An 18,497-nucleotide genomic window follows, 5' to 3' on the forward strand; every position below is an offset into this window, starting at 1 on the left:
ACAGCATTCACATATACACACTCCTGGTGAGGTGACATGTTGTTTCCCTGAGGGTGGCGTGTGGTACAAAAGCCACAGAGTGTTCCAGTATAACTCTTTATAGGGTGTCCATACCGCATGATTGTCACAAGGTGGAGCTGTGAACACTTAAATCTACTGTTCATGCCTCAGAGGCCAAAACATCTGTCCGTCTTTCTCTAATGTCTCCTTCACATCTGGATGGCTGTGTGGTCATCATATTGTCTCAGGGAGAAATAAAGTGAGTAACAATAAAGTGAAAAAATTGAGTGACGTTGTCAGGGGGCCTGGTGCCCACCTATACTTTTTTTTGATCTCTTTGGCAGATATACCTCCTGGCACCTGATAGAAATAAGGTCTCTGTGTTTATTCCTGAATCAACAGGGAAGATCGCTATGTTGATCTCTTCATCTTTTTTATTTGTTGAGTATACTGTAAATAATCTCTTTAGCAGTATCTTGAGAATTTCTTCAGAAAGCACTCTGGATGCATGCAAATCAAGCGCTTATGTCACACTTTTTTTTGGATAAAAAAAAACCGCCTGCTTATGAAGCTATTGTAAACAACAACTAATAGAGACTACTGTACATTGTATGTCAATGCTAGCAGTAAATGCATATTGTCATCATCAATAATTAGCTGAATAGCCCTTTTTCACCCGTGGAATCAGCTACTGTAGGTGTCCATGAGTCAGCTAAAAAGCTCACACTGTTGCAATTTTTCATCAATTTAAGTAGGAGAAATATACAATAGAAAAAAACTGAAAGTTAATTTAATATCTATACTGTATATATAAAATGGCCCAGCCTTACCTTTTATTATGTTTTCCTTTTAAATGTATTCCTTAGTGTTTGAATTAAGATGTATTTCTTAATTGCTTCCCTCAGGGCATGTTGTTATGCCACACACAACAGACTTATGGGCATAATAGGTCAGTAGTAAGTTCCTGTCTGAATGCTCCTACATCTTCTGTTGCTTCTGCTGCCCCACAGAGGACACTGCTGTCTGAGTCTATGAGCAATTTCACTGTTTGAATGATTGTAAAAGAATTAATATACAGTGGAGGCAGCTATAGGCCTGGGAATTGATCCTGATGTAGCCACACACTCATTCCGAGTACTCATTCACTCTTTTAAGCTCCAAGTGGGGTTAGCTGATCCTGTGTCAGTGCTTGGCAGCTCCATTTCTCCATCTCTTAAGCCTTTCAGAACTTTTCCTTTTAGACATATTTGACTCAAATTAGTCAGGTTCGATAAGGGGTTAGTTTAGATGTGCAGTACAGTACAGTATTCAAAAAGTTAGAGAACCATGGCTGTAGTAACAGGATCACAGGCACAGTCTGTGTAAAATGTCTGTTTTATAGTAATGTACTGTGGAGGTCCCAGTTGAAGAAGCCCCTCTGATGTGTAATAGGTTATTTCCCTGTGTGCGCAGGATCAGCCAAGATCTGGCCAAGGACCTGGCCATGCTGGCGCGGGAGATCCACGACGTGGCGGGCGAGATCGACTCCGTCAGCTCCTCTGGCACAGCACCCAGCACCACAGTAAGCACCGCGGCCACCACCCCTGGCTCCGCCATTGACACCAGGGAGGAGGTAGGGCCGTCTCAGGAGAGCACACACAAGGTTCTTTTCTTTTCCCCCCTTCTCCCTTCCTCCCTTGCTTCCTGTTTCCCCCCCTCTTCCTTTGCTGTCCCTGTCCGTAACCCTCCTTTTATAAAAATGTAGACAAGCAACGTGCATTGGGCATGTGGGTACATACTGTGTTTTTACAAACGTCAGGGCATCCCCTCAATCACAGTCAATCACTGAACATGTATTGACTGGAGTGCTTTGAACAGTCAGTTGCAACATGCTTGTCTGTGTAGCACAACTTTGCAGATATAAAATGCAGAAGCAGTTACAGAATAGTAGAGAGGAAATCAGTGAAGATGAAGCAGGGGCCAGATGCTTTGGCGCAGTGGGGGGGTTGGATATTTTTAGTGAGGAGAAATCCTCTTGGGGTGTCCATCCCTCTTGTATCTATTAAAGAATGAGTCATTCATTCAGGCATATGTATATTACTAATGTTGTTTTTAGAGTTACGTCAAGGACAAAACAGACTTTCCCTAGCTGTGTCATTAATCACACTTCTGGCTATTAATAGAGGTCAACCTTTCCCCTACATTTTTATAAAAATAAATATTTCATTTACCATGTGCATTCATTACCACTGTGCTTTCCTTTGTCTGTGCAACTTACTTTAATTTTATGCAATCCATCTCACAGAAATTAAGTGCTTGTTCCTGGAATGTGTTAACTTGTCTTGCTGTAGCTCGTGAAGGCAAAGTGGAACCAAAATCTGTCAGTTATTGCTTCTAACATTCTTCATGCCTCTGTGAAATTTATCTAGTAGGCGAACACTAAGAACCAATGAGTAGCTATAGGTGTTGGTATTTTGGGTCGTGTGGAAGACAGCGTAATACAAATGTATCAGTACATTGTACAGTACATTCAAATGATAAAAGGTGTATGACAGATTTTGGTGAAATTCTCAATGCCTGTAACTAATACAAACTACTAATAGACTATATACTAATAAATATGTTGCTTAAATTTAGCAGTTAAATAAAATTAGTTAAAAAAAAAGTGTTTCATTGTTTAGTCAAAGATGTAATTAAACTGATGCAATCTGGCATAAAAAAAACACTCTCGTTCTTTTAAGAAGATATTTTTGCTGTTGGTTCTAGCTGTCATGTAGATTTGAGCAAAAGTGATAGGGGAATAGTGTCTAGACATGAAAATTATCAAAGAAAAGCTTGTCAAAAAATCTGGTTTAAAAAGGGAAAGGACAAGGGTCGTTTTGGGGCAACTTTTTAAAGGCAAGAAAGAAGACATGGACTATATTTACATTTATTTACATTTATTTATTTAGCAGGCGCTTTTATCCAAAGCGACTTACAAAAGTGCATACAGTAAGTATAGCGACAGTACAGGGACAGGATGTGTACAGTTCCACAATGAGACAGTTCTCAGCTGAGAGTAAGGTCTGTTTGAGGACAACACAGTACTATCTGATATTGGAATCTAATCATCATTTCTGACTGAAATAATTTATGGCAGTTTTGTACATATCTGCATCGCCCTCAGATATGTTCTCCAGTGCAAACTTCTTGAGAAGTGGCAAACACAAGCGATCCATGGTTGGCTTCCCACTCAGACTTCAATTACTTCATTAGAGCCATTGATTAGAGAAGAACTTTAATCACATGTTTATTCTGGTGTCAGTCATTTGCTGTTGAGCCTGCATACCCATGCTCATCTTGAATGATGTATAAAAAGACAGGATTTCAAACCAAGCTAACAGAAGTGACGGAATCTTGTTTGAGGACATCCTTAGGCCTGTTAATGGTCCAAGGATGAATGCATACACAGTCATATGAGTATTAAGGGATAGTCACTGTTTCACTCTTTTTAGAATGTATATGAATTATATCTTTGTTTACCAGCCTTGTTCAGATAGGCCTACACGTTTGGTGACAACTGTGAGCTTATCTGAGGTCACAATACGTGGACCCCAATGAAGAGTATTATCGCCTCTATACTTCCTCTTCATGCAAAGGGAAACACTTATTGTGCACTGATTGAGCAGGTATATGACCCACTGCTTTTAAGTGCATAACTCTCATGCACACCTTGTCTCAGTTAATAGTTGTCACTAGACATGCTATTACATTTACATTTACATTTATCCATTTGCGAGACGCTTTTATCAAAGCGACTTACAAGTGAGGTAGAGTACAACACAAGCAAAAACCATAAGGAGTCAACAATAGTAGATGCGCTGCATGACCAGGTTTCAATTGTTGGCCAGACAAGGTACTATTAGGAATCACACAAGGCTACATACAGCTGAACCAATAGGTTTAATTAAAGGGGGCAGAAGGTTTCCATCATTCAGTGCTACATGTTCTAGTCAGCATGGTCACTCATAGTTTAAAAATTAGACATTATGAAGTAGTTCATTGAAACACCCAACAGAATACATTTAAATGAAGCCATGACAGCGATCAGATTACCAGGATGAGAACTCAGAGGTGAAGTGGAAGAAATTTTAAGTCACATCATTAATGTGTATTCAGTCCACCTAGTCAGTGTCATAGACAAGTCATGGCAGTGACCCATCCCTTTCCAGTCTTGAGCCACCTCTGTCTTAGGTCCCCTCGCTGTCCTCTGCTCTCCCCTAGCTGGTGGACCGTGTATTTGATGAGAGCCTGAACTTCCGAAAAACCCCTCCCACGGTGCAGAGCAAAGCGCCTGAGATCAATGGGCGTCCTGTGGAGCTGCGCCCCCGTCCCGTGGATGGCCAGGACCCCCAGGTGGCCATCCGCCGTCGGACATGGAACCGCGATGAGGTGAGAGGTGTCCGTCTTGCTTTTTTAGACTCCTCACAAGCACAGGCCTTATTCTCAGACAAAGGCCACAATTCAGTTCAACTGCAATAACCTTAATTCATTCATTCTCAAAGGACAACAAAAAGCAAATAGTTCTGGTTAGTTTGTTGGGTTGAATGTGGACCAAAATTAGATGGCATGTGGTTAACTCAAATTGAAATTTCCATTTGTATTTGAATTGAATTGAAAAGACATAGGTGATTGGTTGGTTTTATGGTAGCTCTTTAACAGTCTAATCTAAGAGAAGCAGTCTCAATTGTGGCACAGTGTTAGTGATATCACTGAGCACCAACAGGAGGCTCCCTCCCTTAAATGCTAGATCCTCTGTACCATACCATATGTCTGTAATCTGATCACCATCAGAAGTCTGCTGGTCTCTGTTACACAAGAAATAGTTGGAAAAGCATGTTCAGCTAAAATTCTGAAAGAAAGTTATTTAGATACTGAAGCTCAAATGTAAGTACAGTATATTAACAGCTAGCATACATTGATGACTTTTTCAGGGTACCTGCAGCAGTGTTCAAGAGCTGAATTTTGGTAGAACTGTCAGAAAGAAACATCTGAAATATCTGTATTTTTAACACATTTTTTGCAAAATGAGCACCTCGTCTGTCCCACCAGTGTTTATCTCTTAAGCCCAGTTCTCAGTTTTACCCATTTGTTCCTCCCTCAGGCGGTACTGGACAGTTTGCTACTGACATCTGTGTCCCAACTGTCAGCAAAGATCCGGCAATCTGTTGACAAAACAGCTGGGAAAATCAGGTATCGTCCTCATTGTAATTGCAGGTGAAGTTCAGAGTCTGTTGAAAAACGTTCCCTGTATAACAAATTAAATTTTAATTTTAATTGAAATCAAAGTGAGCAGTGGACATATAAAGCAGAGACTGCTCCTGGCTGCATACTAATATACTGCATAAGTTGATGATTTGTGTGAACTATGCCGTGAGGCCAGGAGGGAATCAAAATGGTGGTCCATTCACTCAACAGTCAATCAGATCAGGAATCTGAGGTGCTGAGTGTTAATGATTTTATTGGCGAGTCCAAGGATTTGTGAATCAGACAAAGCTGGTTTGGTCTGAAAACTAGTTTTTCAAGGCATCCAGCAGAGTTTTTCAGAAAGGTAACGTTTTGTTAAGGGGGTGAGGTGAGTACAGTTTAAATATCCCTGAGTTAATTTTAATAGCTTGAGCCAAAGTCCAAGCTATTATAGTGTCAGTCCTCTGGATTCCGCAACTTCTTCTGGCCTTTCAGAGCCAAGCAGGATGTGCCTACACTGCCACCACTCATTCTCTGAGATTATGCATGAGAAACCTTTGCATAATTATGCGTGTGGGCAAGCAGGGAGCAGTGTACATCATTGAGACAGGCCTCTTTGGCCGAACGCCTTCCTGTTTCACTTATTAAGCACTTTTTCAGAAGCGAGGTTTTGCTGAGTTTAAATACTCCACAAAAATGGAATCCAGCAACCCCTGCAGGTGAGTCAATGGCTAGTCAGGACGTCAGTCAAGCATTATTTCAGTAACATTTTGAAATAACACTTCCATGCCTGAGGATTTGACTGTCACCCAAAATCCAAAGTCAGATCATTTTGCCCCACAGGAGTGTTGATTTACAGCTTTTGACATGTCAGTCATGTCAGCTTTACCCTAATTGTCTAATATGGTGAAACACCAATACAGATGAATGAGAAATATATTCCCAGGATATTTCATTCTACATACAACCCCACTTCAACATGAACATTAATTCCAACTAAACGAACCCACAGTACAACTTAAGTCCTAGATGATGAGCAATATCTCATCTGAGCTTGAGCTAGTCTGTAAAACTAAAGTTGACAGTTTTACAAGACTGGGGGGCATAAAAGGTGCACTGAATAGAGGGGAAATTAACCTAAGATTTCCATCTGAAGCTGTCAGTCAACCACAAGCCTATAAAAACAGTATAGAGGTTTTCCTTTAAAATTGCACTGAAAAGGCAGTGTAAGGATTTTGAATATTTTGCAAAATGAAAACAGTTGTTTCTATGTACCTGAACATGCCTGACACATATGAAGCAGTCAGAATCTGTTGCTAAACCTCAGTGATCAAGGGGAGGTGTCAAGCTATCTAATTTTTATTTTATTATTGTCCTCACCTCTATTGCAGGATATTATTTAAGGACAAGGACAGGAACTGGGACGAGATAGAAAGCAAGCTGAGGGCAGAGGGTGATGTGCCACTCCTCAAAACATCCAACAAGGTGAGGAAATTTATTGGTGAAATTCGTTCTTTTGATTTTTGCTTTGTGAGCGGATTATTCAAGCACCCAAAACAAGAGGCCCACAAGAGACTGTGGCCACCATGTGACCATGTGGTTAACAACATGGGTTCATTTTGTTTTATATACATTGATAAATTCATTTTTAATTTGGCTGCTGCAGACCAAAGAAAGACATAATGGGGTAGACATTTAAATTCAGTCTGCAGTAAAGAAGTTTCCTCTGTATGTGTATATGTATATATACACTGATGAGCCAAAACATTATGTCCACTCACAGCTGAACCAAATAACGTTGATCATCTCCAAACAAGGACACATGTCAAGGTCTGGGTAGATTAGATGGTAAGCAAACAATCAGTTCTCATAGTCAACGTGTTGGATGCAGGAGAAATGGGCAAGAATAAAGACCTGAATGACTTTGACAAGGGCCAAATTGTTATGGCCAGACGACTGGGTCAGAGCCTCTCTGAAACAGCAAGGCTTGTGGAGTGCTCCCGCTCAGCAGTGGTGAGTACCTACCGACAGAGGGACAAACCACAAACTGGCGATAGGGTGTTGGGCGCCCAAGGCTCATCGATGCGCGAGGGCAACGAAGGCTATCCCATCTGGTCCGAAACGACAGAATGTCTACTGTGGCACAAGTGACAGATAATTTTAATAATGGTTATGGGAGGAATGTGTGCATCGCACTCTGCTGTGTATGGGGCTGCGTAGCCGCAGACCGGTCAGAGTGCCCATGATAACCCCTGTCCACCGTCGAAAGCACCTACAATGGGCACAAGAGCATCGGAACTGGACCTGGTCTGAGAAATAAAGAAAGAAAGTCACCTGGTCCGATGAGCCCCGTTTTCTTTTAGATCATGTGGATGCCCGTGTACATGTGCACCGTTTACCTGGGGAACTGATGGCACCAGGATGCACTGTGGGAAACCGACAAGCCGGTGGAGAGAGTGTGATGCTCTGGGCAGTGTTCTGCTGGGAAACCCTGGATCCGGCCATTCATGTGGACGTCCATTTGACACGTGCCATCTACCTAAATATCGTTGCAGACCAGGTACAACCCTTCATGGCAATGGTATTCCCTGATGGCAGTGGCCTCTTTCAGCAGGATAATGCGCCCTGCCACACTGCACATATTGGGGAATCGGGAATGGTTTGAGGAACATGATGACTTGTTCAAGGTGTTGCCCTGGGCTCCAAATTCTCCAGATCACAATCCGATGTGTGCATCTGTGGGATGTGCTGGACTGACAAGTCTGATCCACGGCGGCTCCACCTCGCAATTTACAGGACTTGAAGGATATGCTGCTAATGTGATACCTTCAGGGGTCTTGTGGAGTCCATGCCTCAGCGGGTCGGTCCTGTTTTGGCGGCACACGGAGGACAAACAGCATATTAGGCAGATGGTCATAATGTTTTGGCTCATCAGTGTGTGTGTGTGTGTGTGTGTGTGTGTGTGTGTGTGTGTTTTATTGCATGTTTTATTGCATGTTTCTCTCACTGAATGGTTTCATATCATCAAATCAAATGTAATATTGGACAAGGCAAACTTGAGAAAACACAAATTTTATTTATTTATGTATTTCATTAAATGGAAAAAGTCACCAATTTTGCCCCTGTGAAAAAATAATTTGCCCATTTGAAACAAAGAAATCAACAAAATTTTAGTTGACTATTAGATTCAGGTGACTGAACAGACTCAGACTTGATTGCAGCCAGCCTTCTTGAGTTTAAATGGCATATATATTGAACCTTACCATCAGAAAAGTAGCCACAAAGCTTCTACAGGCACACAATGCCACGATCAAAGGAAATTCCAGAACAGCTGAGAAAAAAGTTGTTGAGATATATCAGTCTGGAAAGGGTTACAAAGCCATTTCTAAGGTTGAACTCCACCAAACCACAGTGTGAGACATTATCTCCAAATGGAGAAGACTTGGAGTAGTGTGAATATTTCCAGGAGTGGCTGACCTGCCAAAATTTCTTTAAGGGCACAGTGGCACCTCATCCAGGAAGTCTCAAAAGATCCTAGAAAAACTTCCAAAGAACTGCAGACCTCTCTAGTATCAACTAAGGTCAGTGTTCATGACTCAACAATAAGACAGAGACTTTAAAATTGGGTTTCATGGAAGAAAAGCAAGGCAGAAACCAAGAAAAACATAAAAGCTTGTTTCACATTTGCCAAAAAGCACTTGGATGATCCCCAATTTTTGGATAATATTCTATGGACAGATGTGTCAAAAGTGTAACTTGGAGGGTGTAAGTCTTCCTATGTCTCCACAGAGAAGTGCAATGCTCATATCAAATTATAGGAAGTGTTTAGTTGCAGTTATTGCTGCTAAGGGTGGTCCAACCAGATATTAGGTTTGAGGGGGCATTTACTTTTTCACAGGGGTGATATGGGTTCATGTTAACTATTTTCACTGAAGGAACAAAATAATATACTGCATTTTGTGTTTACTTAGGTTCAGGTGCAATATTACATTTTGTTTGAAAAGCTGAAACCATTCAGTGCTCCAAATAGGCAGAATAAAGAATATTAAATAATAAATTATTTATACACACACACACACACGTCTATGATTTAATTTCTGATTATCAGCCTCAGGCTAGAGAGCCAGCGGTCCCTTTTCTCAGTTGACTTATTCATCTTTATGCTTTTTACCTTTAATGTCAAACCAACAGGATTGAGATCCCTTTATTAATTAATACACAAAGGAGCACTTTCTAGCTACTATGTATTTAGGGAAAAAAAAGATGAAAAGGGCAAAGGATGAGGGAGTGATGGACAAGTGATCCAGAGACAGGGCCAGCCCTGCTGAGAGACACAGGCACCACTCTCTGTCTCACAGGACCTTAGCTTGTCATAGGCTTCAAAAAACCTGAGAGGGGACATGCAAAGAGGGGGTAGGAGTGGGATTAGTCTACAGTCCAGACAGCCTGTTACCATTCTTAAACATCTTGGGATTCAGGCGTCTCTGTAAGATTAAAACTACTGCCTCCCTCCTGAGGCAGGGCACTAAATTCACTCTGAGGCACAAGTCAGGCCTCATAAATTTCTTTATTATTATTGTTCTCCTGCAGTCATATAATTGTACTTAGAAATGTGGGTTGGTGTCTCCTAAGTAAATACCACACATGTCCTGATTGATCATTGTTGTTAATTGTCAGAACAAAGGCATAGCAAATTCAATTCAATTCAATTCAATTCAATATATTTTTATTTGTATAGCGTTTTTTACAACACAAGTTGTCACAAAGCAGCTTTACATTGTTCCCAGGCCTGAGACTCCCTGAGAGCAAGCCTAAGGCAACAGTGGCAAGGAAAAACTCCCTATCAGGAAGAAACCTTGAGCAGAACCGGGCTCAGAGGGGGGGGGGGGGGGGGGGGGGGGGCATCTGCTTCTGGCCAACACTGGGCACTGGGCAAATCCCCCTATTGTAGCAAAAGAATACGGATGCTCTACAAGGGAAGCCAACCTTGGTGTTTCTGTCATGTTTATGCTGAATATGAATGGGTACCTGGTGCATTTCTTTGAAAATTGTCAATAAAAAAGTCCATAATTGTCAGTAATAAACATTATTGTCTTGATATGAACCCTAGGTGAATTGTTTAGTTCAGTTAGATTTGTAAAAGCATGCCACTGTTTGTCCAACCAAGCTTTCTTCTACTGGGTTTGTTTTCCCATTGAATAATTGAAAAATTCTTCTTTTTTTGAAGCCAATTACACATCCTACATCCAATTATGTCACCAGTCCCATCAGCACAGCAGTGCTGTGATTCTGACTCATTGAGGTAATTGGCTGGTGCTGTGTGCTTCACACAGGTTGATTCGCTCCACTGCACTCTACTGATTAACGAGCCCTCAGGCTCACAACTGTCATAGCCATCCACTTACCTCTTCTCTAATTAACCATCAGGGTGGCAGAAAGGGGAGGATAGAGTTAGCGAAACCTGAGAAACTCTCCTGGAAATATTTATGCCTTGCAAATGCTGACTGGAACAGTGACTTTGAAATTCATCTCCAATCCATATTGAAGTCTAACCCTTGTGATAAGAAGCTACACAATACTAATTGCTTCATTATGTTCAATTTTCTGTCAGCCTGTAAGACGTCTAGCTTTCTGTGAGGAAAAAGAGATCCGTTCACTCACAGGAATGGTGCCAGATGAGAAAGCTGTCAATCGATCTCGCTGCTGTGCCCTCTGTCTCCTAATCAGAATCAGAATAGACTTTATTGTCATTGCACGGTGGGGGTGCAACGAAATTGTGGGTGGTCTGCAACAGCAGCACACTGAGGAACATTTATGTAAACACAATACAAATAAGGCACACGACATAGGAGAAAAAATATACAAAATATACAATAAAATTCAATAAATACAGTAAAATACAAAAAAAGAAAAAGAAGACACATTGTAAATGAAAAGAAATATAAAGAAAAACTTGTGCGTTAATATGGCCTTTTTTAAAAACTACTAAAGTGCACAGTGGAATTGCACAGTTGTATTGAGGTAGAGGGTTGGGGGGGGGGGGGGGGGTGTCAGTGTTTGCAGTCTGTATGGCCCAGGGGAAGAAGCTATTTGTTAGTCTGGTGGTGTGGGACTTGATTGACCTGAAGCGCCGTCCAGAGGGCAACAGGTCAAACAGGTGATAGGCGGGATGTGAGGAGTCTCCTGTGATGGCCTTAATTTTACTGAGGCAGCGGGATCTGGATATGTCGTCCAGGGTGGGCAGAGGGCAGCCGATAATTTTTTGGGCGGTGTTAATAACCCTCCGCACAGCCTTCCTGTCCTCAGCTGTGGAGCCTGCGTACCACACCCCCAGAGAGTATGTTAATATGCTCTCCACAGAGGAGTGATAGAAGGCCAGCAGCAGCTTCTTGTCCAATCTCCTCATTTGTAACTCTCCTTCCCTCTTGTCCTTCTTCCTGCTGCCCAGGAGATCGCGTCAATCCTCCAGGAGCTGAAGCGAGTGGAAAAGCAACTGCAAGGTACGGTGACGGCGCTCCAAGGGATCGTATGGCTCACATCACAGCAGACGGATGCTTATCCGCTGTTCTGGAAGCTCCACTAGCATAATGCTTTGTGTTTTGTTTTATTTTCAGCAGTTGGCAATTCCTCTGTAATTAACTTGCACACCTGTGGTGATGTTTTGGAGTTAGGTATTAAAAGGTGTTATGTATTATAAAGAATTTCGTTTGCTGTTGAAATGTGGCTGTGAGGGAGATCATCCATTAGCGTCCTTTCTCCATTTCTGAAAAATAGGATTAACACACCAAGCGTCTGCAAAGCCGATGAAGTAGAGTGCACTGTAGATCTGCATCACTTTTTTAGTTTCTGTTAAATAAATTATACAGCATAGCTGAGCATAATGCCAATAAACCGGCAGGGCATAATTATATTATAATTCCAGTAAAATTCAACCCCTTAACTCCTTAAGAGGACAAACCAACCGGACATTTCATAATGTACTTGGTATGTTCCTGTGCTTGTAAGAGTGAACATCCAAGACATTGATATGTGCCTTACAAGCAAAGGGAACCAGACTCTACTATTTGAAAAGGTCCTTCAGGAGAGAGCGAGCAGACAGGCTAAAATTATTGTATCAGTCAACTACAATTTCCCTTTTCAAAAGGTAGAAGCAGAAGGGGGGTATACACATGAGGTGTGGGAGCCTGGGGAATAAATTTAACCCATTAAAGTCCACTGGAGATCAACGGGATTTTTTCTATACACCTGGCATGTTTACTTGATTGGAGCTATTGATTGGATGGTTGCTCAAATCACCTGTTGTTCTGGGTGCCAACCTGCTGACAAATATCTCTAAAACCCCTTAAGGCCACAGATCTCCATGAACTGAAGTAGACTCCAAATTGAATAATTGAATTCATCGAAAATAGTTGGCCAATCAGCTGGGGGTGTTTGTACCTTCCCACTACCCGTCCAGGAACTAAGACACTGATGTTTTCTTTTTTTCTTCTCCCATGCAGTCATCAACGTTATGGTGGATCCAGACGGCACTCTGGACGCTCTGACCAGTCTTGGACTGACCAGCCCCATCTTGCCCAAGCCCAGAACCAGCCCTGGTACCCAGGGGGCCCTCCCTGGCAATGGTGTGGCCAGGGCCCCTCTGGTGTCAGCCCCCTCGGAGGAGTCGGAGCGTGACTTCAGCCTGCCCCTAAACCGCTTCACTCCCAGTGGAGAGGAGAATGCCGTGACTCACGAGTGAGAGAATTCATGCCACTCACAGATGGAACCAGTAGAGTCGAACCCTGCAACCTTACATACATATGTACTCTACATGTATATGTCTCTGATCGCCCCCTGACAAGAGACCATGTCAGTTTTTCCTTGGTATACTAACCTCTTTGCTCACCAGGAGCGCTCATTTTCATTGATTTTGATTTTCTTCAAAGGAGTAAAACTTTCTTTTTTGTACCTATTGATGTAGAATACCCCAGTCACCCTAGTACAGCAAATCTATTTACTTGTTCATAATGTATTGGCAGTGTGAAGCAGATCTTGAGCTTATGGATGTATCTACTGCCTGGCGTTCTCTCAATCTGAGGTTCGGTGGCAGATTGTCACTTCTGTGCGCATGCACTCCAGTGTGTAACGCACAGGAAGTAAGGAACGGGGCATTTCCTGGGCTTTGAACCTCTTTGGTCCATCATGAAGGCAATTCCCCTGATCCCATGGCTTCCTGAGCCTTTTAATAGAACCCACTTTTTACAGATGGACCCATTTTTTGTGCTGCATGTAGCATTGTGTTAACTTTTTTAGGTATCGCTGCCCAATTCATACGTATATCGATCATTCTTACCCTTTCCAAAGGCAAAAAAGACTAACTGTACTTCTTGTACGCTGTATTGCAGCTAAGTGGCAACCTGTCAATATTTGTGTTTGCAACTGGAAAACATGATTATATCTTATAAAATAGGAGATACAAATATTGCAGAAGTGGTCATTTTGAAAAAGAGATCCATATCCTATTTGTAAAATTGAGGTATTGAGCAAGCAAATGTTAGACTCAAGTTAGACACAAGTTACAGGTTGTGTCAGTGGCCATACAAATTGCTGTGGATTACTACTTTGTGGTCTCAATCCATTGTTGGTACATGTAACACAAGTATTTTAGATGGCTGCTCCTTTGTTCTCTTTTGTATAAGACGAACACATTATCTTTGTCAAATAAGTGCATTATGCTGTTGTGAAATCAAGTGGTCATTTAGCTTGTTCAGCTTGTTTGGGTTTTTTTTAAAAGCAAAATGTAAAATAAAAATGCTTGAACTGCAGTACAAACTGAACATATTTTTCAGACTATTATGAAACTTTTTTTCAGATATGCCATACTTACCTGCTTGTTTAAACAAATATTTAAGGTCGGAAGTATGTTTTCAAAACATTAGATATCTTAGTCTGCAGGGGGAGGGGGGTCCTTCTCTGTCATTATAAACTGTGATTTTTGTGAACTGGAAGTATTAGACCTGTCTTTAAGACAAAAATGGATGTGCAGTAGCTTTAATTTACAAAAGCGGCAAACAGTATTACACAGTATTCTGGCTCAGTCCTAACCTTTGTTGCACTGAGAAGAACCAAGTTAAATGCTCTGTTACATCAACTGCAGTAAAAATTTCTCCATGTGGTTTATGAAGTGTTTGTATTTATACCTCAGTGTTAGCCCCTGGGTTGGCGAATGTGGAAGCACCTTGTAACCAGTAGGCTTCCACTTGCCAGCTGTATGGAAGACTGGATCTTTAGCATATTCAAAAGAAATTGTACGGGACTGAATCAGTGTGAAACACCCAGCTGCCAAGAATCAATATCGGCCACCGGCGTCTTCAGTCAAAATGTTACTTGCTGGAGCTTTCTGTGTAGTACTTTCACCTTTGATTGTACAGAACTGTAGCAGCCCTTTTAATCTTGCTTGCCTTTTCATCATGAAGCACTCTTAAATTTTACACTATGGAGGAAGATTCTCTTATATTTGTATATAAAAAGTATATACCAAGACCTCGTCATCTGCAAACCTTGCTGCTTCTCAGTGGTTACGATCAGGTTATGCAGAATATTTTTTCCAGGCCTTTCCATGTGAAGCTTTGTGCAGTAGGAAGAAAGATTCATTCAAGATAGCTCCAGTTATTTAGAGATTTATGCAATAGTGAGAATAGGTACCATATAAAATGCTGTTTCTTCTTTCTTTGGTTTGCAAGTGTATGATGTCACTAAGTGCCCAGTATTAAAATAGTGAAAGAGGCAGACTGAGCAGCTTTCATTTTGCACATCCATGGCTGAAGATACCTATTCTGACAATACTGAGGAAAAAATTAATGGTTTTCAAAACTGTCTTGACCTCATAGTACAAAGGTGGGAGAAAATTATGAAAAGGAATAAAAAGAACCAAAACCATACAGTAGCTCATGCTTCTTTACTCTGATAAATATGCTTAATTTCTTATACCAGCATCCCTTAAACCAGAATGTAACTAGATTGGGAATTTTGGTATTTTGCAGCATACAGCAAAAAATTAAAAACTTAAATTACAAAACGGAATTCAGTGCTCGGTACACGTTTTTGTTTGTTTGATCGCTTGTTGTTTACACATTTATCTTATGTTTTTTTATTTTCTTTCTGTTTTGTATGAAACGTGTTATTTATTATTTTTATTAAATGTTTATGTATTATTGTTATTTTATTATATGTTATTTGTTTTGTTTTGGCTTTGGTTTTGGTTTTTGTTTTTTTTGGTTTTTTGCATCTTTTCAATAAAACAGAAAATATATCTTTTATCGTTTATGATTTTGCCTGGTTCATTTGTGTTTTAAAAGTTGAAAGAATATATGAACAATTATCAAAGAATAATTATATGACTTTTTTTCATACTGTTAACCATGTAGTGGTAATTACTAAATTTATAATAACAAAAAAGCAGTTCTTATCATAGATCTCTTTGGCTGTAAAAATTCTGTTCTATGAAATCACATCAATTTTTTTTATATACTGTTGTGAAAAAAGATTCAACAGATACTGTTTCAATATTTGAGATTTTACTGTCTTTGTTAGGTACATGTACATTTACAGTGCCTAAAGCTGCAACTGATTTTGTTGAATGTTATTTCTGTGGGTTTCCTAGAAATCAGTGGAATTTTACAGCTTTCAGGACATGCAATTCCCTTTCACTGTACACATTTCAAATACAGTGCTTATACTGTATTAAATGATTGAAATAATAATTGCTTTGAGTCCACAAATAGGTCTTAAGCTGATTCTCAACTCACCTTTCGGTCTATACTGATCTATTCTTGGCTGAATACATTCAAGTCAGACAGTTCTGCAACTGAATGATATATTGAGAATGACTTCTGAAGGCAGATCTACAAGGAATAGTTTGGAGTGGAATCTGCATTGAAGGTAGAGTCAGATGAGATGTTTCTGGCTGTCGTTAGCTGGTCAGGACATGGAAGTGAGATGGTATTGGTGGGGAGGACGACCAATCCCAGAATCACTTAAACAGCATGAGACATGAGTAAATGACCTTTTAACAGGTTACATTTGCAGTTGTCAGGGAAGTGAGAATTTAATAAAAATTAAGTGGTCTGAACCCAGCAGTCTTAGAAATTAATGCCTTTGTTTATCGTCCAGCACTCTGAGTACCAAACGCATGACACCAATTAATAAACTCCTCACTTAACCAACATGTAAAATAATTTTTTTAAAAATTATTTAATTTACTAATTATTAAAGATAATAATTATCAATTAAATCACCAAATTTGTTGATAGGAAATGAGCAGTCTGGTGGATCAACCTTTGCCAGAAATATACAATCACAATATAATAATGGAATAAAAATGATTATTGAGCAGTTACACTAAGACAAAGACAAAATTCAGAGTCTGGGCTACAGACCTGGTCCACTACCTTAACAGACACCAAATTACATAAAGACATTAACAAAACAAGAACATGGATGGATCACGGAATGGATGAATGAATGAGAAGAGAAAATTACCCAAGCCAATTGTTTAACTCTCCCAAGGAAGAACACAGGAACCACTCACAATAGCAGCAAAACTCCAACAGGAAAAATCCAAAACGTTGAAGGAGAAACTGAGCAGATTGGACAGAGCACAAGCAAAAACTGAGCCACGGACTGGATGACTGAACAGATGACTGAGTGTCTATCTGAACGTAGGACTGAGCATCAAGGCCTGTTCAAGGCCTGACTTAAGAAAAAGCTCTCTCCACCTGACCCACACATAATTAATTTTATGTTGGGGGAGTGCCTGGAAGTTTCTTCAGGACTTAATTTTGGGCTTTAGACCCAAACATATGGAAATACTAGATATATTTTTGAGATTCTCCTTTTTACATTCAGCTCTTCATGAGCATCACAATGACACCAAACATTAATAGGCATGGATTGAAAGGAGAGAGTTGGCTGAGAGGAACTGGTAAAATGGTGGTTTTGTTGATATATTGAAAAATACACGTTATCACACGGCATTGGGTTTTCCAACATTTTTCCCATGACATCAGGGTACAATTAACTGTGGTTTATAAAAGGGTAAGTGATCCCAACATGTAGATACACACAAACAAACACACTCAGATTGTGCACAGTAAGGGAAGAAGGCAACCCCCTACAGTTGTGGTCTATCTGGATGTTACTGTTTTTAAGAAGTAAGTTTAAGATTGGCTGAGAAGCCAGGGTTCTTTAATATTATATTACAAGTATTTGGCACCTGAACTTCTTTCAGATTAAATCAAACATGACTGTGGCCACTGTTTAGCCAAGGATTCTACATCTGAGGGGCAGATTAATGCTTACCAATAAACAAAGCGAGCGTACCACGCCCTACTTCCACTTTTAGATAGATAGATAGATAGATAGATATGTACTTTATTAATCCCAGTGGGAAATTAAGTTATCCAGCTGCTCGCTGACATACAGTACATTCATAATAAAAAACCATAATACAGACCACTAAAAGTGCGGAAGTGCAAAAAAATAAATAAATAAACAGATAAAAACAGTGAACAGTACATGGGTAAAAGACACAGTGCATGGGTAAAAAGACTAAAAAGTTAGATGACTAAAAGACTACACAGTGCTCCTCCTTTCCCCTCCTCTCCCACATGTGGTGTTGTACAGTCTTATGGCTCTGGGAAGAAATGACCTGCGGCATCTTTCGGAGGAGCAGTTCAGTGAGATCAGCCTCTCACTGAAGCTGCTCCTCTGCCCCACCACCAGCTTGTGGAGTGGGTGGCTGCTGTCGTCCATGACAGAGAGCAGTTTGAGGAGTGCTCTCCTGTCTGCCACCGATGCCACAGAGTCCAGCTCCGCACCAATGATGGAGGAGGCCTTCCTGACCAGTTTCTCCAGTCTCTGTGTGTCCTTCTGTTTGGCACTCCCCCGCCAACACACCACCCCATAGAAAAGTGCACTGGCCACCACCGACTGATAAAACATCTGCAACATTTTTTTGCAGACCCTAAAAGATGCCAGTCTTCTGAGAAAGTACAGCCTGCTCTGCACCTTCCTGTACACAGAGTCACAGTTGGCAGACCAGTCCAGTTTATTGTCCAGCTGCAGGCCCAGGTACTTATAGGAGGTGACCACCTCAATCTCCTCACCACAGATGTCAACAGGCACAGGAGATGTGCAGTGCCTCCTAAAGTCCAGTACCATCTCCTTTGTTTTTGAGGTGTTGAGCTGCAGGTGGTTCAGGTGACTCCAGGTGGTAAAGTCCTTCACAAGGGCCCTGTACTCCCCCTCATCAC

The 18,497-nt window shown here is 40.9% G+C and overlaps 1 protein-coding gene across 7 annotated transcripts in view; it reads left to right on the top strand.

Annotated features, from left to right (window-relative positions):
- LOC118777303 (centrosomal protein of 170 kDa-like) overlaps positions 1–13,943 on the top strand; it is a 60,951-nt gene extending 47,008 nt beyond the window's left edge. For 2 of the 7 annotated variants that reach the window (XM_036528132.1, XM_036528141.1), the window contains 6 exons: positions 1,432–1,642; positions 4,243–4,410; positions 5,123–5,211; positions 6,597–6,690; positions 11,654–11,705; positions 12,705–13,943. In XM_036528132.1, the coding sequence (XP_036384025.1) occupies positions 1,432–1,642; positions 4,243–4,410; positions 5,123–5,211; positions 6,597–6,690; positions 11,654–11,705; positions 12,705–12,943 (853 nt within the window). In that variant the 3' untranslated portion in view covers positions 12,944–13,943. The remainder of the gene's footprint in view (positions 1–1,431; positions 1,643–4,242; positions 4,411–5,122; positions 5,212–6,596; positions 6,691–11,653; positions 11,706–12,704) is intronic. The other 5 variants (XM_036528134.1, XM_036528150.1, XM_036528133.1 and 2 more) reach the window with 5 other exon arrangements.
- Positions 13,944–18,497: the final 4,554 nt, after the last annotated feature.

The sequence above is a fragment of the Megalops cyprinoides genome, chromosome 1, assembly GCF_013368585.1.
Source record: "Megalops cyprinoides isolate fMegCyp1 chromosome 1, fMegCyp1.pri, whole genome shotgun sequence".
Taxonomy (NCBI): Eukaryota; Metazoa; Chordata; class Actinopteri; order Elopiformes; family Megalopidae; genus Megalops; species Megalops cyprinoides.